The 22,875-nt window shown below is 39.8% G+C and overlaps 1 protein-coding gene across 1 annotated transcript; it reads left to right on the forward strand.

The window, feature by feature from the left end:
• Window positions 1-946: 946 nt before the first annotated feature.
• SGCB (sarcoglycan beta) lies at window positions 947-22,593 on the forward strand. Its single transcript, XM_082389911.1, has 6 exons — window positions 947-1,105; window positions 7,819-8,028; window positions 14,554-14,739; window positions 15,397-15,588; window positions 15,924-16,055; window positions 19,383-22,593. Exons 1-6 carry the CDS (start codon window positions 1,040-1,042, stop codon window positions 19,584-19,586), a joined length of 990 nt encoding a protein of 329 aa, XP_082246037.1. The 5' UTR covers window positions 947-1,039; the 3' UTR covers window positions 19,587-22,593.
• The last annotated feature ends 282 nt before the right edge of the window (window positions 22,594-22,875 follow it).

Genomic DNA, 22,875 nt, shown 5'->3' on the forward strand with positions numbered 1-22,875 from the left:
AGGTACTGACATTAGCCGAAACCAGAGGAGAAAAGGGAAAAGATTATGAGGGACTTACCACGTGAGAAAGTGTCTAACTTAAACTTCACGGCAATCCTCTGAAGTAAAGTAGGCAGAGAGCGAAACAACGGCTCCAGTCATTGAAAAGCGAAACTGACATAGTTCCCAGAGAAAGGAAAACTTGGTCAGCAGGTAGGTCTCTTTGGTGCTTCCTGCTGAGTTAGGCAGGCCTAGGGCCCAAAGGTGCTTAGGAGAACTGGTTTCGGCTACCTGAGGAACAGTTCTTGGAACGGTTTTTGCACCTTGATTGCCACTGCTCTTTTTTTTTTTTTTTTTAAGTAAGAGGATTATTGGATTATATTGACTCCACTGGGAACAAGGAATGTGTACTTGTGTATCTGAGTGGCTTCCTGGTGTGCAGCAAATATCTGTTAAATCGGGTCCCCAGGAGATATATCGACACTATCTCCAACCCACCTCCAATACTACAGAAAAAAGCATCAGACTTCACAGGCCCTCCAGAGCTAAGAAGCATCCCTGAAGTGATTGTATGTCCTCTTAAGGGGTCTCGGTTTTCAAGATTTTCGTTACCTAATCGGGAACTTGTTAACTTTGGCCACATTATCACCACCTTCCTCGTCCACGCGTACTCTCCTCTCTCCAGGGAGATCCCGGCCCGTGCAGCAAGGAGGACTCGGGATGGCACCAGCCCCTCGTGATGGGGAATGGAGGGGAAAGGGAGAGGCGTCTTCTGTATTTTGAGGGCGCCCTTTTGGAGGAATCCAGAGGCAGCCCGAGGTTGCGTGGAATCCCGGTGCGTGGGAAGTCGCGCCCGGAGGCCACCGCCTGGGCGCCGGGCCCCCGCTGCAGCCTCGGGCTCGGAACCTCCCTGCCGGGGCGGGGCGAGGTTGGAGGAGGGGAGAGGCGGTGAGGGGCTGGGCCCCCTCCCGCCCCTCCAGGGCGCAGGCGCAGGCGCGCGGGGTGCGGCCGCGGCGGGGAGGACGGTGGCAGTGGCGGCGGCGGCGGCCAGCGCTGGAACATGGCGGCATCGGCGGCGGCGGCGGCGGCGGCGGCCGCTGCTTCGGCGGTGGCGGCAGCCGAGCAGGTCTGTGAGCCCCGCCGCGGCCGGGCGCTGGAGGGCCAGAGGAGGCCGGGGTGCTGCCGGCGGGGCCCGCCTAGGGCCGGCCGGCATGACTCCGCGGGGTGGGGCGGGGCGGGAGGAGCTGTCCGCAGTCCGCGATGCTGGCAAAGGCCGGGCGGGACCCCAGGCAGGGGCCCCGGGGCGGAGAAGGGGGAGCCAGCCCCGGCCCTCGGCCTGGCCTGGCTGTCCGTCGGCGGGGTGAGGAGGGGTCGCTGTCCTGAGGGCCCGGGAGGCGGCCGTGGCACCCGGGAGCCTGGGCCAGGACGTGCCGGGGACATGCCCTGCTCGGTGGCCAGCGAAGATGCAGGCAAAAATAACCACAACCAGCGATCCAAGAGCCTCCCCTGACACCAGCCAAGAAACACGCAGCTGTTGCCTGGGTGTCAGCTTGCAGCCCCGTCTTGTGTGCCATCCCCATATGCTGACATCCACGTTTCTCCTCCCGCTTTGGCTTTTGGAGACAGTCACCAATATAAAACTGTCTCCTATCCAGTTGGTTTAAAATCATTTTTTAAAATGCTTTATCAAGTATTTCCTGATCTGCATTGTAACTTAGAATAATAGTTTAAAAGGCTGTTTTCTTACAAAAAGCAAGCTATACATAGGCACACATGCACATTTACATACACACACACATACATACATACCTGTAGTTACTAGGGTGATTTGTAATAATAAAAATAATTTTGATAGTCACTTTTTCCCCTTAACTGTTATTTCCTTTTAAAAAGAAACTGTGGTATGATAGTTTCTTTGGGAAAGTCTCATTCTTCAACACTGCTGAAAAAATACACAAGTCAAGTAGCCAACATTCTGTTTCCAGAACTGGAAAGATTTTCTTAGGCAATTAACAGCTTTTAGAGACATAGTAGATAGATATCACTGGAACAGTCATTCTGAGGGACATAAAAAATAAAAGACATGACATCTGCCTTCAAAGCTTAAAGTCAAACTGCCAGATAAATGCAGAAAAATCAGCTAAAGATGGTAGGCAAGCTACAGGTCCTAACAATAAAATAAAATCTAAAGGAATGAGTGAAATTGAAAGGAGACAAAGCTTCTTGCAGTTGTTGAGATTAAAATTGTCCCTTGGCTTTCCTGATTTCCCATCAGTGCCCGTTTTAGATGGTTCTTTTTTCATCTGCATCACCTGTTGATGCTCTTGAAGTTCCACCGAACTTCTGTTCTTGCTTTACACCTGCACTGGGCAATCTGATCCATTCCTCAATCTCTACTTCAGAGTTAGGCGTTTATGTCTCCAGCCTGAACTTAACTGAATTTTCCACGGGCACCCCAAGCTCAAAAATGTTGCATTGCATCATATTCACCATTAAAAGGGTTACAGCCATCCATTCACTTGGTTCACCTCGCCACAAATTTGGGAGCAGGGCGGGCTCAAGGGAACTCAGAAGACACCTGCATTTGGTTTAATGCTCTGGTGCCCCAAGCTTGATATTTGAGCAAAGGGCCTCACATTTTCTTTTTGCTCTGGACCCCACAAATTATGTAGCGGGTCCTACTTGGGAGTCATCTTAGATGCCTCTAAGTCACACTCACATCCAGTCAATCACCAGGTCCTTTCGGTTCTACCTCTTAAGGCTTCTCCCCAATCTTCTCTTCATCTGCAGCGCCAAAGCTCAGTCAAGCCTTCATTTGGACTGTTGTTGAAATCTAACCTGCTGTTGAAATCTCCATCTCTAAACTCTTCTATTCCAGTTCATCTCTTTTTGGTTTGATTTTGCTATAATGCAGATCTGATTATATCACTGACCTATTTGAAATCTTCAGTAGTTCCCCATTGCCTTCAGGATAAACTTCATCATTCTTGATGTGATACTTATGTCCACTCATTTTCTAGCCCCTAACCACATCTCACCTCAATTTTTGTCCCATTCCTATACTCATCCTCTTCACCATCCACATAAAGCTACCAAAATTAGTTTGCAGAGATGACTTATACTCAGAGTTCCCATGCTGTTCCCTCTGCCTGGAATGCCTTTCTCTGTACTTTGCTTGGCTAACTCCTGTTTGTCCTTCAAGATTCAACTGAAGCCCCAACTTTCCTTAAAAACCTTCAACTGATGCCCCTGCTCGCCAAGTCGAGTGGCATTCCTCTTCTGCACTCTTTCAGTATTGTGTGCATTGCTGTACGACAGCACTTGCCATGTTGAACTGCAATTGCTAGTGACCCTGTCTATCTACTCTGCTGGCCTATAAGTAAGTTTGTTGAGGGTAGCTGCTCTGCCTTGCTCATCTTGGTAGTCTGGAGCATCTGACATATAGTAACTCCTCAGTAAATGGTAAGTACATCAAATGAAATATAATACTGTACATGAATTGGCAGAGAAAATTAAAGAATGCATCTCAGGAGGGTAAGTTTTGCCCTGTCTCTCTATTATGTAGACCTATATTCAACCTCTGGCTAAGATTTTTAAATTGCCCACCTGTGAGCACTGTCATAAACCCATACTGTGTCTGTGAAAATTAGAAGCAAGCACACTTCCCCTAAGGTATTTTACTGCTTTCGGCTGTCAAAATGCATATTCAACTCTAAAATGTTTGAGTGTCAATGCACCCTCATAGCTGTTGTACCTCATGCAGATATACAACCTACACAACTGTATTCAGCAACTTGTTTTGTGTTACATCTGTTGAGTAGATTGAATTATCTTCTACAGAGCCTTTCTTACCGCTTTGTGGAATTAAAAAATTTTTGTCTGCCACATTACTCACAATGATTATTCCTGTCTTTTTCCATTTTCCATAAGCCCTCAACCAGCCTGCTACCCCTGCCACCACAATAAGATTCCAGCTGCCCTCTCCACTCTTTCTTGGCAGATGACCTTGCCTTTTACATCCCCAGGGAAAAGAAGAATTTTTTTTCTCTTCTTGGTGTGAACCATTTCAATGAGGTGGGAACCCACCCTTTAAGACTGTTTTCTCCTGTACTATCACTTTTCTTTCCTATCTCCTGAAAGATCTTATTTCACTCATTATTCTGCCCTACTCTGAGATCTTTGACCTTTGCCCTTCTTGGCATCTTTCCCTCTGCCATCAAACATACAAGTCTTTCTGCAAATTGTTGTGAGGAGAGGATGGAGAGATACTAAGAACAACAAGAACGAGCACAATTTTCCTCCAACAGTACATAATCCTATAGTTAGTGTTCTGTCTTAACACTTTCGTCTTTCTGGACTCGAAAATAAATGCATACATGCTGGCATCCTTTCTGGACTATTCCTACTTACCAGTTTGCTACTCAAGAGTTCGTATTTGAAAGTCACAGAGGCACTTCTTGACAAATTCAGCAACACTGCACATCCGTAGTTTTCTTGTATTTCTCATTTTCCACTGTTCCTGCACATTTAAAGTTTTCCAAGGGTACATCCTGGGCTCTTTATTCTCTTCCTCTATACTGTTTTTTACAGCAAACGGATGTAGTCTCATAGATTTAATTTACCTTGAAGGTGAAGACTCTCAAATCTGTATTTCTAGTCCTGACCGACCTAATAGCCCATCCCATCCTTCCCATTGCCTTTAAAGCAGGTGCTTATTTCTCAATCAGTTCAAATGCAACATGTGTAAAATCTTCTCCCTGCTTCATTCCCCATATTTAAGTAGTCACCATTCAGTAAACGTGAGGGGCTTTTTTTTTAACCTGGTACAAATTCACTTAACTCTTCTCTTGAAGTATATTTTTTTTGAAATTCACGTTCTTTTTTTTTTTTTTTTTTTTATTTATTTATGACTGTGTCGAGTCTTCGTTTCTGTGTGAGGGCTTTCTCTAGTTGCGGCAAGTGGGGACCACTCTTCATCGCGGTGCGCGGGCCTCTCACCATCGCAGCCTCTCCTGTTGCGGAGCACAGGCTCCAGACGCGCAGGCTCAGTAATTGTGGCTCACGGGCCTAGTTGCTCCGTGGCATGTGGGATCTTCCCAGACCAGGGCTCGAACCCGTGTCCCCTGCATTGGCAGGCAGATTCTCAACCACTGCGCCACCAAGGAAGCCCTGAAGTATATTTTAAATCTATCCTTTTTCATCCCACCTTAGTTTAGGCCCTCAATACTTCAGGCCTCCATTACTACAACATCCCAACAGCCTACTTGCTGGTTTTCCTCTTTCCTGTGTCTCCTACAAATGCCCACACATTTAGCATCCTGAAACATATGTCATTCATCTTCAGAGACTTCCAGTGACTCCCAAATAAGCAGACATAAAGACTAGAGTTTGTACCCAGATGTCCAAAAAGTTTCACAACCTATCCTCCATTTCCAACTTGATTCTGCCTTCATTGCCAGATTTGACCCACCTACTCCTTCTGGTTTCCCTGACAACTCCAAGCCCTCCTGTCTCTTCTCCCATGAACTCCACAGCATGTATTGTCTAAACTATTGATTTTGGCATCTGAACATACAGAGCATTTTATTGCATTGCTAACTGTTTTGTGTACCCAAATCACATTTGTAATATCTGGAGGATAAGGCTCTTGTCCTATATTTCTTTTGTATTCCTATTTATAATACTAGTGTTTAAGCATAAAGTGCTTAATAAATGCCTATTCAATAAATTAATTTTCTCAGAGCTCTGAAAAATATGAAAATTGGGCAGTATTCCATTCTACTCCTTCCTTTTGTGTTCATGATATACCAGATTATTACCTAAAATGTCTTTCAACCATAGTTGAAAGTCAGAGGTTCTCAAACTCTTTGGTCTCAGGTTCTCTTTATACTCTTTTTTTTTAAGATTTTTTTTTTTTTTTTTAAGATGTGGACCATTTTTAAAGTCTTTACTGAATTTGTTACAATATTGCTTCTGTTTTATGTTTTGGTTTTTTGGCGTGAGGCATGTGGGATCTTAGCTTCCTGACCAGGGATCAAATCCGCACCCCCTGCATTGAAAGGCGAAGTCCTGACCACTGGACCGTCAGGGAAGTCCCCCTCTTGATACTCTTAAAAATGACTGAGAATCCCAAAGAGCTTTGTTTATGTGGGTTATATCTGTTGATACTTACCATATTAGAAATTAAAACTGAGAAATTTTGTAAACACAGGAATATACAAACACACATTCCATTAGCTGTTAGAGCAATGATGTCATTACATAAGGTCATGTAGCCTCTGGAAGCTTCACTGTACAGTTGACCCTGGAATGATGCAGGGGTTAGAGACGCTGATCCCCACACAGTCAAAAGTTCCGGTATAACTTTTGACTCCCCCAAAACCTAAACTAATAGAATGCTGTTGACCGGAAGCCTTACTGGTTACGTAAACAGTCAATTAACATGTATTTTGTATGTTATATTTGTTATATACTGTATTCTTACAATAAAGTAAGCTAGAGGAAAGAAAATGTTATTAAGAAAATCATAAGGAAGGAGAAAATACATTTACAGTACTGTACTGTCTTTATCGATACCATAAATTTATGTCGTCTGTTTACAAGATGAATCATCTGTCAGCACCTACATCAATATTGTCTTATATGGTACAAAACACTGTAGATGTTATACATATTACTAACACTGGACATCAAAAATGAAAAGATAATACGGAAAAGAAATTCATATTTACGTGCATAACGATTCATGCATTGATAACGAAGAAGCAGCAGTATGGTTGCTTTACAGTAGCCTCGTGTAATCAGTACATTTCCTTCACAGTAGCCTAACCTATACACTAATGAAAGGATCGTAATAAAATTTTTTATGGCATAGAGTATCACAGTCATATTCATAATATCTTTTTTAAAAAACCAGTTACATGGGATGATAGGCTGATACACAATTTCTCCAGTTAGAGAGAGAGAGACACTGTACAGTAATGTAATTCTTTGAAAACAGAGTGATAAAACAGTAAGAAAACTGGCATTATTAATTTTATATTAAATATCACTAAACTTATGTATCTACATATATTTTATGCATTCATGACGCACCTTTTTCTTAATTTTTTGATATTTCTAGGCTACACAGTTTATCTGCAAGTTTTTTCAAATTGTTACAAATCTCCAAATTTTTTTCCAGTATATTTAGTGAAAAAAATGCACGTATAGGTGGACCCACACAGTTCAGATCCATGTTGTTCAAGTGTCATCTGCATATTCATGCGAGAAGAAGAGTAAAAAAAGAAAATAACATCTTATTGTTATTTTGAAAATAATTTGCACCCTCCAGACACTTGAAAGAGTTCAGGGGACCCCTCCAGGGCTTCCCAGCCCGTATTTTGAAAACTGCTAGTCTAGGATAATGTTAACTTTAGCCAATTGGAGTGATAAAGTGTATTAGCCTTTCCAAATTATTTTCATATAAATGAAAAACTATATACAATTAAACAAATCTTTATAAATCATTCATTAAAAGAAGATTACCCACTGTAGAATGTGTATGTTAACTCTTCCGCCAAATGAGCTAGCTGTTCGGTTTACTGACGGTAGGACTATTCAAAGCAGACAGTGGAAATATGTTATCAGATGGTCACACTGAAGGTTCTTCTCTCTGACCCTTCTCAGCACAGTCATGTCCTTACTTGGAGCCTGCAACTCAACGTGACTTGAGGTTTATTGATGGAAAATATATCACTAACCAATTCAGCTTTCTTTAGTTATGCATTTGCACCTAACAAATAAATGCATCAAAAAGAGAGGGTATAGCTGCTCCATTGTGTTGTATTTCGTTTTTAGCCAAGTTCCAATGGTCCTGTAAAGAAGTCCATGCGTGAGAAGGCCGTTGAAAGAAGGAACATCAATAAAGAGCACAACAGTAACTTTAAAGCCGGGTATATTCCAATTGATGAAGATCGCCTGCATAAAACGGGGCTGAGAGGGAGAAAGGGCAGCTTAGCCATCTGTGTGATTATCCTCCTGTTTATTCTGGCTGTCATCAATTTAATTGTGAGTATTTAGTACAGAATATTCTTTTCTTAATTACCATGGGGAATTTTTCTTCTGTTTTTTAGTCAAATCGTGGACTCTCTTCCTATCATTTCTTTCAGGACCCTCTTTCTGCTTTTCTGTACAGGCATACCTTGTTTTATTGCACTTAGCTTTATTGCACTTTGCAGATACTGCGTTTTTTACAAATTGAAGGTTTGTGGCAACCCTGCATCAAGCACATCAGTCGGTGCCATTTTCCCAACCGCATTTGCTCACTTCAGTCTCCATGTCACAGTTTGGTAATTCTCACAATATTTCAAGCTTTTTCAATATTAGTATATTTGTTATGGTGATCTGTGATCAGTGATCGTTAATGTTACTATTGTAATTTTTGGGGGTTGCCACTAACCACATCCATGTAAGATGGTGAATTTAATTGATAAATGTTGTGTACGTTCTGACTGCTCCATTCACTGGCCGTTCCCCGTTTCTCTCCCTCTTCTCGGACCTCCCTATTCCCTGAGGTAACCCTACAATGGCCTCTAAGTGTTCAAGTGAAAGGAGGAGTTGCAGGTGTCCCTCACTTTAAGTCAAAAGTTAGAAATGATGAAGCTTAGTGAGGAAGGCACGTGAAAAGCTGAGATCAGCTGAAAGCTAGGCCTCTTACGCCAAATACTTAGCCAAGTTGTGAATGCAAAGGAAAGGTTCTTGAAGGAAATTAGAAGTCCTACTCTAGGGAACATAGGAATGATAAGAAAGCAAAACAGTCTTATTGCTGATATGGAGAAAGGTTTACTGGTCTGGGTAGAAGATCAAACCAACGACAATATTCCCTCAAGTCAAAGACAAACCCAGAGCAAGGCCCTAACTCTCTTCAATTCTCTGAAGGCTGCGAGAGGTGAGGAAGCTGCAGAAGAAGTTCAAAGCTAACAGAGGTTGGTTCATGAGGTTTAAAGAAAGAAGCCGTCTCCATAACATAAAAGTACAAGGCGAAGCAGCAAGTGCTGATGTAGAAGCTGCAGCAACTTATCCAGAAGATCTTGCTAAGATAAGTAATGAAGGTGGCTACACTAAACAACAAATTTTCCATGCAAACAAAAGAGCCTTCTATTAGAAGAAGATGCCATCTTGGACTTTCATAGCTAGAGACGAGAAGTCGGTGCCTGGCTTCAAAGCTTCAAAGGACAGGGTGACTCTCCGTTAGGGGCTAAGGCAGGCAGTGACTTTAAGTTGAACCCAGTGCTCATTTGCCATTTGGAAAATCCTAGGGCCCTTAAGAATTATGCTAAATCTACTTCTGCCTGGGCTCTATAAACGGAACAACAAAATCTGGATAACTGCACACCTGTTTACAACATAGTTTACTGAATATTTTAAGCCCACTGTTAAGATCTACTGCTCAGAAAAAAAAGATTTCTTTCAAAATATTACACCTCATGGACAATGCATTGGCCACCCAAGAGCTCTGATGGAGATGTACAATGAGATTAGTGTTGTTTTCATGCTTGCTAACACAACATCCATTCTGCAGCCCACGGATCAAGCAATAATTTTGACTTTCAGGTCCTATTATTTAAGAAATACATTTTTTAAGGCTATAGCTGCCATAGATAATGATTCCTCTGATGGATCTAGGTGAAGTAAGTTGAAAAGCCTCTGGAAAGGATTCATCATTCTAGATGCCATTAAGAACATTAGCAGTTCATGGGAAGAGGTCAAAATATCAAAGTTAACAGGAGTTTGGAAGAAGTTGATTCCAGCCCTATGGATGACTTTGAGGGGTTTAAGCCTTCAGTGGAGCAGGTAACTGCAGATGTGATAGAAATAGCAAGATAATTAGAATTAGAAGTGGAGCCTGAAGATGTGACTGAATTGCTACAATCTCATGATAAAACTTTAAAGGATAAGGAGTTGCTTCTTATGGATGAGCAAAGAAAGTGTTTTCTTGAGATGGAATCTACTCCTGGTGGAGATGCCGTGAAGATTATTGAAATGACAATAAAGGATTTAGACTATTCCATAAACTTAGTTGATAAGGCAGTAGCAGGGGCTGCCTGAGCTGCTTCCAAGCCTTAAGAATGTTTGCATCTCTGTGAAGCCCTGCTGTACCTAAGTTTACCAGGAGATTTGGGTCGGAGTGGGGTTGACGGGCTTCATCGTTTATAAAATCAGGAGTGCTGATAAAAGAAGTAAAGCCTTGAAAGCTTCCAGTCCTACGCCTGCTCGTGGTCATCATTAACCAGCTTTACTTGGATGGGACGTCGGTCTGGCTGTGTTGTGGGAATGTGGGACATCATGCACACTTGTAGCAGTGCCACTGTCCTCAAGCACGAATAGACATACCTGTGAGAAACCCGCAACAAAAAGAAAGAAATAAAGCAGTGGCAGGATTTGAGAGGATTGACTCCAATTTTGAGAGAAGTTCTACTGTGGCTGAAACGCTAGCAAACAGCATCACATGCTACAGAGAAATCGTTCATGGAAGGAAGAGTCAGTGCAGCCAACTTCATTGTGGTCTTACTTGAAGAAATGGCCCCAGCCACCCCAGCCTTCAGTGACCACCACCCTGGTTAGTCAGCAGCCGTCAGCGTCAAGGGAAGACCCTCCACCAGCAAAGAGATTACAACTTGCTAAACGCTCAGGTGATGGTTAGCATTTTTTAGCAAAAAAGTATTTTCTAATTAAGGTATGCACATTGGTTTTTTTGGGTTTTGGTTTTTTGGTTTTTTCAGCCGCATCGCGTGGCTTATACAGGACCTTAGTTCCCGAACCAGGGATCGAACCCCAGGACCCCGGCAGTGAGAGCACCGAGTCCTAACCACTGGACTGCCAGGGAATTCCCTATACACGGTTTTTTTAGACATAATCCTGTTGCACACGTAATAGACTACAGTATAGTGTAGCCATAAGTTTTATGTGCACTTGGAAACCAAAAAAGTTTGTGTGGACTTGCTTTATTGCAATATTCGCTTTATTGCTGTTATCTGGAACCAAACCCACAATTTCTCTGAAGTATGCCTGTATATGTTTTATTTCTTATTGAATTTTAATGAATATTTTCTATATGAAAACCTAGTATGTTAATATTGCCATGCACTAATTTTATTTAGAAAAAAATGTTCATGGACTCTTTCCTTTAAAAGACTTAACTTTTAGGGCTTCCCCCAATGCAGGGGACACGGGTTCAAGCCCTGGTCCGGGAAGATCCCACATGCCGCGGAGCAACTAAGCCCGTGCGCCACAACTACTGAGCCTGTGCTCTAGAGCCCATGCTCCACAAGAGAAGCCACCGCAATGAGAAACCCGCACACTGCAACGAAGAGTAGCCCCCACTCGCCAGCAACAAAGACCCAACGCAACCAAAAATAATTAATTAATTTTTAAAAATAAAAGACAACTTTTAAAAGGTTAGAGTCAACTCAATAGAAGAGACCTTTGTCAAGATGATTTTACTGCCTTCATCTCTCCTAAAAATATACTCCTTCCTGTTTTCATTCAACTTTTCCAAAATTTGCTCTTGCCTCCTCAGCTAGATTTTAAAATTGTAAACCTTGGATGGCAGTAAAGGGTTATATTTTGTAGTCCTAAATCTCTGTTATAAAAGAATGAAAGGATCTGAGGTAGACTGGTTTACACTAAGGTGTGAGGAGCTGGTGTGTTGCCTTTTCCAAAGATATTTGCTTTCTTAAAGAAGAAGACTTTTAATCCAAGGTTGTAACTACCTGGGGGTTAAATCTGAACCCCTCTGGCATGTGTGTGGATAGATATTTTCAGAGAGTGATTATTGGTATCCCTGAGACCAATCATGAACATGGATGCAGCAGTTCTAACATAATTTCACTTACTACTGTATTTTTTTACTTCTAATACTCTCAAACCAGTTCATTGTATTTTATGTACATCCAAAACATTTGTGTCTAATTCTTCACTTAAATCAAAAAGAGCTGATACTGTAAATAGCTTTACTAGGAGCACATGTTCTGAATTTATTTTATTTTAGAAATTTATTTTTTTGGAAAGTTATGGTTAAGATGGCAAAAAAAAAAAAAAGACATTTTCATCCCCTTCTGCTTTAAAAGCTCATCCTAAGATGACAATGTCAAGAACCAGAAATATCTTGGAAGAAAGCGGGAGGCAACCGAAATCCTAAACCGTAATATATGAAGACAAAAAGGAGGAGTGGCAAATACCTTACCAGAGAAGAGAAACTGCATGTTGGGAGAGAGGGTTGCAGGGGGCATTGGTGGAAGTGCCTTGCAGAATCCTGAAAAGCCTCAGGAACTGGGAGTACAAGTGCCTTGAAAAGCAGGAGTGAAGGGGGAACTGAAAACAGAGAGCTTGTTTGAAAAGTCCATGGAAGGAGGCATGCGATCCCCAGCCTCCCTCTCCTTCCAGGCAGCGGTTAGGCAGCCAGCCCTCCTAACCCCACACTGGACCAGAGGGGATGCTTTTTGCCTGAGGATATTGCCAAGAGGAGAGTAGGGATGGGTTTCCACACTGAAGGCAGGAAAGCCTGTATCCTGAGCACTGAGGCTCCCTTATCCTCATCCTCCACCTCCAGCTCCCTGTACCAGGCTTACATCCCCCAGCAAGAGATAAAGTAGCCTGCCCTGGAGAAACTGAAGAACATAGAGAAAAGACCTGAAGATACACTTGGCAGGTCCCTGTGAAAAAGCCACCTAACCTCCCTACTGTGAAGCCTGTCAGTCACAAGTGCCACCCCACCCAGAGAACTTTCCTTGAGCTTTTTATAACCGCTCCGTTAACTATGAACACAGAGCCACCAGGGGTCAGTAGATTTTTATGGAAAGCTCCCAGAATTGAGAAATGATTGAGATCAAAAGCACCCAAACCATGGGGAAAGTGGGAATTCAGGGAAGTGGAGAGAAGGCAACAAATGACAGGAAACTTAAAAAAATTAAAACACACAATCAATAGCTTCAGAGAAGTCAGAGGATATTGCATCCATTAAACAAGGATACCATGCCATTAAACAGAAGCAGTTAAAGAATATGGAAGAACTCATAGAAATACACATACATGGATGGATGGATGGATAGATATAGATAGATAGATAGACATTGGAAGATAAAAGAAAATCTTCCACAAAATTCAACTAAATTAAAGAATCAATCCAGGAACATTCTGTTAATAGGAGTTTTAGAAAGAGAGAAGAAAAAACACAGTGGGAAGAAAGTTATCAAATAAAGAAAGAAAGAAAGATTCCTAGGACAGGTTGAAAACTACCATTCTGGATCCAGCATATGCATTAAAAAAAGACTCACACCAAGGCTATTACTGTGAAATTTAGGAAGACCAGGAATAAAGAGATGATTCTAAAATCTTCCAGAGAATTAAAAAAACAGGTTTTGTATAAAGAACACAAAATCAGAGTGGCATCGGACCTGTCAAAAGCAGTGCTGGAAACTAGAAGGCAAGAAAGCAAGGACCTTCAAAATTCAGAGAGAAAATAATTTCAAATCTAGAAATGCATGCCAAGCTAAACTATCAGTCAAATGTGAGGAATTATAGAGACATTGTTTTAGCCACGCACACTCTCAAAAAATATTTACTTCACGTACATTCTTTCTAAGGAAGCCACGGGACAATGTGCTCTACCAAAAGAAGGTACAAAACCGAGAATGTTGAAGACAAGGATACCGGAAACTGGGTACCCTGCATGGGAGAAAGACAAAAGGAAGTTCCAGCATGAAAGTGAAGGGAAAGCTCATGATTACAACCATACAACAGACCCAGAGGGCAGGAGCTCAGACTGGAGCAAGAAGATGAGGATTCATTCCAGAAAGATTTCCTGGGAGAGGAAAATATAACTAAATACATTTTCTGGGAGGTTTGGACTTTTAGAACATTTTATTAAGAGACATTTTATGGAAATGTTGGAGAGTTTGAAAAAACTTAGTCTGATTTTCAAAGAAACTAAGCAAATGAAAGAAGGACAAATATTAAACTCTGAAAGACACAAAGTACAAGAAGGGAACTGCCATCATAGTACAGTATTTGGCTTAGCAGTGAACAATATTTATATTGTTGTAATACTGAAAATACTGAACGTGGATTTAACCAAAACTTGAGATTGGAGTTGGAGGAGAAGAAATATAAATGAGCTAAAATTCTCATCTGCTAAAATAGGAAATTGATAGATACAACCTAAAATTGATCAGTGAAGAAATAACATATACTTATATTTAGAAATATGGAGATAAATTCTAGACGAAATAGCTAAGATTGTTGAAAAGTGGTTGTTCCTGGACGAGGTATAGGGGAGGTAGAAGAAATAAACTGCTCTTTTTTTTTTTTAATTATAGAACCTTTAGCACTTTTTGACTTTTAGTTATTGGTATGTAATACCTTGATAAAAATAAAATTGGTTTTGTTTGTAAGTGGAAACCCAATTGATGTGTTCATCTCATTGATGAAACACTTTTAAGAAGTTTAATCCTTTGGCAACTATCTTTCTTATTTGTTTACTGATTATGTTAAATGTATGCTACCTATTAACAGTGGGCTTGATTTCTTTTTTAGGTAACGCTTGTTATCTGGGCTGTGATTCGCATTGGACCAAATGGCTGTGACAGCATGGAGTTTCATGAAAGTGGTCTGCTTCGATTTAAGCAAGTATCTGACATGGGAGTTATACATCCTCTTTATAAGAGCACAGTAGGAGGAAGGCGAAATGAAAATTTAGTCATCACTGGCAACAACCAGCCTGTAAGTAACCACATTAATTGAGGAACATTAGAGAAAAATTCTTCGTAAAAACCTAGAGTTGATTACTGGAAATGGATACTTTCCTTTAGAGAAAATTCATAATATATTTAATAATATTGTTGGTCTTCTCATCTATTAATGTTAGATACTTTCTTAATATTCTAGATTTTGTCCCATGGTAGCATTTTCTGGGATAGATATAATTACTGTAAGAATACGTAGTTTACTCTTTTCTCCTCCATATGAGGAAACCATTTAAAAAAACACCTTCCCAGGTTAGAATACCCTCTACTCTCTGGGAGTCTGGAAGAGAATATGCCAGTCTAGTCAGTGGCAGCCCCTGTCAAGTGGCTACTATAACGTAGGTTTTCAACTGACCAGAACCTCAAGGAGGCATCCTTACTGCCCCTGCCCATCTTAGCTCTGGGCCCCTGTGCTCTGCGACCATCTGTGTCTGCCAAGCATTACAGCAAATAAGCATGTTAAGGCCTCGTTTTAAAGGACTCTTCTCCCAAGTGGGTGGAGGGAGTCAGAGAGAGGCAGTTAAAATTATTAGGAGTTAAGCCTGCTATTGTAGAGTTTTCTTATAATGTTCTTGATGAATTTTGGATGCAGTCTTGTTCGAAAACATATTCATGATAAAGTGTTTTTCTGAAGATTGTTTTTCAGCAAGGGACAACAAAGCTCAGTGTAGAAAAGAACAAAACTTCTATTATAAGTGACATTGGTGTGCAGTTTTTCGACCCAAGGACTCAAAATATCTTATTCAGCACAGACTATGAAACTCATGAGTTTCGTTTGCCAAGTGGAGTGAAGAGTTTGAATGTTCAGAAAGCATCTACTGAAAGGGTATGATTTATTTTCCTTGCTTTATTAATGGAAGAGAATTATTATCTAAAGTTACAAAGTGTGTGAGGTGGGGGGGGCAGGGGCAGCTTTACTGATAAAATGCTATGAAACAAGTGACTCCAGAGCAGCGGAAAGGATTCGTTCTAGATTTGTCATCAACTAGTGTATGTGACCGTTATCCAATCATCTCTCTTTATCTCTACATGTGTAAAATGTGAGTTAAAACACTTGCCTTTCATATGTTGTCATTGAAACGCCTCCTCCTCTATCTGTAATAACAATCCTCACTTTAATGTAGAAACTCTTCATCACTACTTTTTTTTTTTAATCTTCAGATTACCAGCAATGCTACTAGTGATTTAAATATAAAAGTTGATGGGCGTGCTATTGTGCGTGGAAATGAAGGAGTGTTCATTATGGGCAAAACCATTGAATTTCACATGGGTGGTAATATGGAGTTAAAGGCTGTGAGTATTTTTTGATTTTAAGAGAATTATTAGATTCCTGGGTACATAAGTCCTTATGTGGAAAAATGGTTATGAAAAATGATAACGTAGTTGTATTTTTTGGACATGGAAAGATGTTCAAAATGGATTATGAAGTGAAAGAAAGTTATAAAACAATCTGTGAAATATCTCATTTTTATTTTTCAGATTATGTGTATGTTTATAACAACCTAGAAGGGTATGCCAAAATGTCAACAACGGTTAGTTATGCGTAGCAGGGTAACAGATGATTTTCATTTTATTTCTGCTTGCCTGTTATTTTCTAAATTTTATTTTTTTTGCATAATGATGCCTGTGTTATTTTAAAAGGCAAACAAACAAGCAAGCAAAAAGCTTCCAAAGGAGAATTCTCAGTATGCACGCCCTGAAGTTGACAGGGTTTTTTTCAGTTAAAGATTTTTCACATCTCTTCATGGGTTTTGTGTCTAGTGATGTGAAAATCAATTAGCAAATATATTAAATGTATTTTTATTTATACATCTATTATTAATTGTAAAGGAAAAAGATTTTGCCTTTATTCTACCTGTTGAAAAGTAAAATTTTCTTTGTGCCTCACAGATTATATCTGAACTTTAATAAGTAACATTTTTCATATAAGGGAGCGATAAGTTCGAAAACATTTTACCTGCTCACAATTCTGGTCAAAGTATATTTATTCAAAATGTCTTTGGGCACCTGCTCTATGCTACCTAATTAAAGCTAATTAAATTTGTTTTACTAAGCATTAAATGACAAAAGTTAAACCTAAGGACTTATAAAATAGTTCTTTCCTTTTAAAAAATTTAATCATAGTTCTTGAAGGAAAAAACTTTAAAAAATTAAGTTCTTTCAATTTCATAAATATCTTTTCCCCATGAAGAATATGTTCCAATCTCTAAATAATAAATATGAACATAAAACGTGATTCTTGCCAGAAACTCAATAGTAATGCTGAGTATTGTTTACATACATTGTAGAAAGAAGCCATTCCTCTGAGAGAATAATAGTGTTGAAGAATGGTCACAGTGGGGCTGTTGTTCTCTGCATCAGAAACTCAAAAGCAGCAAGAGATGGGATTGATTTGTTTATAGCCATTAGCAAGTCACCTAAATCTTTTATTTTTTTCTACCTGAAAATTCTACCTGTTGTTAATATGACATACTTTGAAATACATATACACACATATCAGTTTCTCCACAGTTAAAAAAAATAAGCCAGTATTGAAAAGATAATTAGCTTTATAATTCAGTTAATATCAGAGGTTAGTTTTTAAGTGTATGGCTAGTCATTAGAAAGAATTTTATCAATCAAACTGCTTTTTTAAAAAAACTGCTAAGACAAATATTATATCACTTACATGTGGACTCTAAGAAACAGTACAAATGAATCTATATACAAAATAGAAACAGACATTAAAAACAAATTTATGGTTACCAAAGGGGAAAGGAAGGCAGGGAGGGATAAATTAGGAGAATGGGATTAACAGATACAAACTACTATATATAAAACAGATAAGCCACAAGAATTTAATAACCTATAATGGAAAATAACCTGAAAAAATATATATATGACTGAATCACCTTGATGTACACCTGAAACTAACACAGTATTGTAAATTAACTATACTTCAATTAAAAAAAAAAAATACTTTAGCAATTTAAAGAAAGTAAAATTACATAACCACAAGATGGCAGCGTTGGAACAAAATTTGAAAATTCCATATACTATCACTACATAGTCAATTAGCCATTTCCATTACTTCATAATCAACTTTCGTTGCTTTAAATACCCTCTATAAGCTGATGGCTCTCAACTTGGAACTCCTTCTTTCTCCTCTGAACTAAGATTCACATATCCAGCTGCCTTCTTACCTCTCCACTTCAATATCTAATAGGCATCTCAAACTCAAGAAGTCTAAAGTCTTCATATCCTCCTTCCTTCCCCAAACATGGATTTCTTTCAGTGTTCCCATCTTGTTAAATGGTACCCATTAGTTCATCAGCAAAGCCTTTGGGTTCTACCTTCAGAAGATGTACAGAGTCTGGCTGATTCTCACCACCACCACCATGGTGTAAACCAGCATCGTTTCCTGCCTGCACTGCTAGAATAGCCTCCTAAGTGGTCTCCCTGCTTCGTCTTTCACCCCTGTATTCAGTTCTCTGTACAGCAGCCAGAGCGATCCTTTTTAAAAGATCGTCACTTCTCTATTCAGAACCTTCCAAATGGCTTCCCATCTGATTCAGAATAAAATCCAAAGTCCATTCCCTGGCCTTATGTGTCTGGCCCCTAGTTATTTCTTTGACTCATCTCCTACCTACCAGTCGACTCCCTCTCTCTGTCCTTCAACCACTCTGGCCTCCTCTCTGTTCCTAGAACACAAGGCACGTCCTCACCTTGGGGCCTTTGCGTATGTGCTTTCCTCTGCCCAGTTACCCACATGCCCTACTCCCTCATGTCATCCGGTTTCCATCAGACTGTGACCTTATCAGAGAGGCCTTCCCTGACCATCCTCTGGTCACTCTCTCTCTACTTATCCTGACTTGCTTTTCTCAGATGATGTCCTGTTTGTTTTACCTCTTCAGGTGTTTGTTGTCTGCCCCTCCCCAGTAAATGGGGACTTGGACTTTGCCTGTCTGTTGACTGCTGCATCCCCAGCACCTAGAATAGTATCTGACGCATAGGAGACCTTTAATAATTATTTGTTGAATGAATGAAAAGAAGAAAAGGGAAGAGGGGAGAGAGAGGGTTAGGAGTTCCGAAAAAGAGAGGGTCTGCAATACTAGAATGTTCCTGGGATAGCGGGCTGGAAGAAGAGAACCTCCAGGCGGTTTTCTTTGAGTGCCTGGGCTTCAAAATTGTATGGTTTGAATTCACTTCATTTATGGTGTTACAAAAAAACATTGGAAATTAAAATTACTTTCCTCTAGGAGAAAAACAGTCTTTTTCTTCTTATCGTCAGAAATTTATCAATCAGTAGCTTGGTTAAAACTCTCTTAGGAAGTAATAAATGAAAATGATCTGAGACCTTATCAGTATTAGTCTTATTGTGCACTTAGGAATTTTGATATAATTTTTAACTAATTAAGAAATAAATTGTGTTAACAAGTGTACTGATATAAATTGTGAACAATTACTAAGAGGTCACTAGGTGAATTTTGATTGGTTTTGGTTTTCTGTTGTTGTTGTTTGGGTCATGACTTTTTCTTGCTGCCCTCTATTCTTGTTAAGATTTCAGTGAGTTTTGTTTATTAATTTTGTTCTCCCCCTACTTGTGGATGCAAACAAGCCATATGAGTTTTCTCCTGATAGGAAAACAGCATCATCCTGAATGGAACTGTGGTGGTCAGCACAACTCGCCTCCCTAGTTCCTCCAGCGGAGACCAGTTTGGGGGCGGTGACTGGGTACGCTACAAGCTCTGTATGTGCGCTGACGGAACCCTCTTCAAAGTACAGGTGACGGGCCAGAACATGGGCTGCCAGACCTCAGACAACCCCTGTGGAGACACTCATTAGAAGAACCCGAGAGGGCGTCAGTAGGTTCATATCGTGACTTGACTTTTTTTTTTTTTTCAGAGTAGGCATGCAAATCATGTTTTTACAGAGTTTGTGATAACTCGTAATTATTTTATCTGCAGAGCACTACTGTATCTATTATATAGTCTCCATGTTTAAAATAGTCTCAGAGACCCTAAATTCTAATACATTTCATTAAGTTGCACTGATCTGCAGTTTACAGTTCTCTAAAACAATTAAGAGAAGTGATTACAATCAATATTAATCTTTAAGGAAGTGTTTTTAAAATGCCACTGTTCCTTGTCTAAAGGCTAAAGGGCTGAAGCAAACTGTTCAGACTCACTATAAGTAAGCTTTTGGTAACTAATGGGGATAGACCCACTTAAGATGTTTAAAGGTACACCATCAGTAAATGTTACATGCTCTGTCTTTTGGCTTCTAAGAGGAAAGACAGATTTTTAGTGCATTGACTTTCAGCCATATTCTCACATGCAAGTGAGGTCATTAAAGAACTTCACATATGGGAGTTAGTAAGAAACTATGGTTCCTTAGTTTTGCACTAGGAAGAAAATACTCTAATAGAATGTATACTCATTAAATATTGGTAAGTGTTGCGCTCGCAATGTGGTAGAAGTTAAAGCACCATCCCAGCTTTAACTGTTAAATGCTGATAGCTGTCATGTATTGAGCACCTTACAGTGCTAGGTACTGTCCTAGGCATTGCACATAGAATGTCTCTGATTCTCACCACAACTCTATAAGCAGGTGCTGCTATCCCCGTTTACCCATTAGGAAACTGAGGTTCAGAGAAGTTAAGACACTTGCCGAATGTTACAGAGGAAATAGCAGAGTTGGGATTGGAATTCGGGTGTGATTGATTCAAACCTAGATGGACCTGTTTCTAAATACCGCATTCTTTTCACTATCTGCGCTGGAGTTTTAATTATTTAAAACTCTGCAAAGATGAACAAGGACTAATTCAGACTTACCTAGGCAGATAAGAATCAAACAAAGCAGGTATGCTTACTCTAATTAAAAGAAAATAAATCAACCTCAGTCAAAAAACTGACCAATCACTGTCAGATTTTAAATTTTCTTCAGCCAATTCCAAAATATACTATAGAGAGATCAAATTGGCCTAGTTGTGGGTTACCCCCGTTTCCCAACTGGGGTACCTGAATGGGTAAAAGGGTTGCCAAGATATGTATACCCTCAGCCCTCGGGGCAGCACAGTGGGAAATGGGGAGGCCATGCCCCAGACGAGTCCTGCTGGCCCAGAATGGCTGGTGGATTTACCCCAGCAAGCCAGACAAATATTACCCTTTTTAATATGTACCATACCTTGTAAAAAGTCAGGAAGCACTGGACTAACGGGTACTAATGCAGGAAATAATATAAGTAATTTTTACGTAAGTATGAGATTGATCTCTGCTCCTAACATCACTACCCGTTATAATGTATTACAACCCTCAATCCAGTTGATTTTTAAGGTGTTTTATATTTGACTTGAAAGGAACTCTCTGGTATTATTAAGATACACATAACATCAGGAAGAGAGACCTCAAAGTAGTGTGCTGTAAAATAGGCAGAAGAGATAAATCATAGGCCCCATTCTGCATTCAAGTAAAATATTCTGTCCTTGCCAGTTTGAACTATATAGATAAGAAAATCAATACAAAAAATAATTTGCATTCAATATTGTCACAGTTCTCTCTGATAGAAAAACCAAATACTTTAGAGATTATGAATAGTCATTAAAGTATACTAAAGTAGAGATTGACTTACTACCTACTACTGAGTGAAGTTTTTTTTTAAGTGAAGAAAAAAAGAGAGTGAAATTTATGACCTCTGGGTGTTATTTGTTGTCGTGATATTCAGAACCCATATGAATATATTCAGTATCATTTAATATCTGAATAATGTTCAGAAAAAATCCATTGGAATATTCGTTCAGATGCTCAGTGTATTTGTAAATTTTACATTCATTACTTGTCTGCTCTATTTAGATTTGTTTTGAAAGTTTGTTTAGGTAAATATTTTTACAAAAACCACAGAACACTATGTTACAAAGTATTATTTATTGAATGTAATTCATGAAATAATATTTTTACTTCTCTTTGAGAAATACTTGTTTTTGATACATCTCCATTAAGTGCTTTGGACATGAGAGAATATTTTGATGTTTTCACAGAACTGATTGTTAAGGTAACAGGTATAGTAATTTAGGACACTTTACAGGTAGCTTTTGCTTTTTCATTGAAATGTAGACCTGGGAAATTCCCTGGGAAGCAGAACAAGAACAAACTGTCCATTTTACCTGTGACCTGTTTAGCTTAACAGTAAAGCCTCAGCTACTCATTCTCACCATCAGATGCTATTTTTCTATAAACTGAATTGTTAATTTTGCCTCTTCTGCTGTCATTCCTCCCCTCCATCAAGCGCTGATATGACAAGCAACAGACTTGGGGGAGGTAGAGGACAAAGACAGGATCCCAGGAGATGGGGCAGACACATGCTTGTTTAAATAACTACAGTCCTTTAGAGGTGGATTTTAATGACATGGGGGACAAATGAAATGAAAGCAAGGTATTTTAGGGGCTCTCTAATGGGCAGGTAGGAAGAATGCAAAACTATACACAGTAGGGACTGTATGTGTGCTCTGTAATATTTTAAAATATACTTATTTGTATTCTTTTTGCATTGAAAAAACAAATTGTGTGTGATAGTTTTGAATGAAAAGTGGAAGTTCTACCTAGTTTTTGAGTGAGTTTTTTTAAAGATCATGAGAATGTTACGGTGCTAAACTTGACAAAAAAGAAAAAGAGAACATTGAAATGCTGATAATTTTAATAATCTTTTTTAAAGCATTGAGGGGGGCAAAGATTACAAGTTATGCCATACAAAAATAAACCTATAAATGTGTCGAGTTACCAATTTGACTTTCAGTTGATTCAGTTTGTAATAACTATTAATGACCTCTGTTTACAATAAAGATTCTGTAAAATTGTTTGCTGTTAATGTTTTAATTGTTAAAATATTAGCAGGTTTCTACTTACTCATATAAACGTGCTGAATGTAAATACAGCTTGAGAATTGGACGCTGCCAGTATTTATGTAATCTCTCTGGAATCCTGGAGCTCAAAGTTAGAAGTTGTACAGACCCCGTCTGGAAAGTCCTACCCTCTGCATTGCAGAAGGCCTCTCTCTGTTGCTTTTCCCCCAGTATCCCAGGGGAATGTGCACCACGCTGTCTGTCGCTGTCACCTCTGCAAGAGGCCAGAGCTTGGAG

This window comes from Balaenoptera borealis, assembly GCF_965194805.1.
Source record: "Balaenoptera borealis genome assembly, chromosome: 4".
Classification (NCBI taxonomy): Eukaryota; Metazoa; Chordata; class Mammalia; order Artiodactyla; family Balaenopteridae; genus Balaenoptera; species Balaenoptera borealis.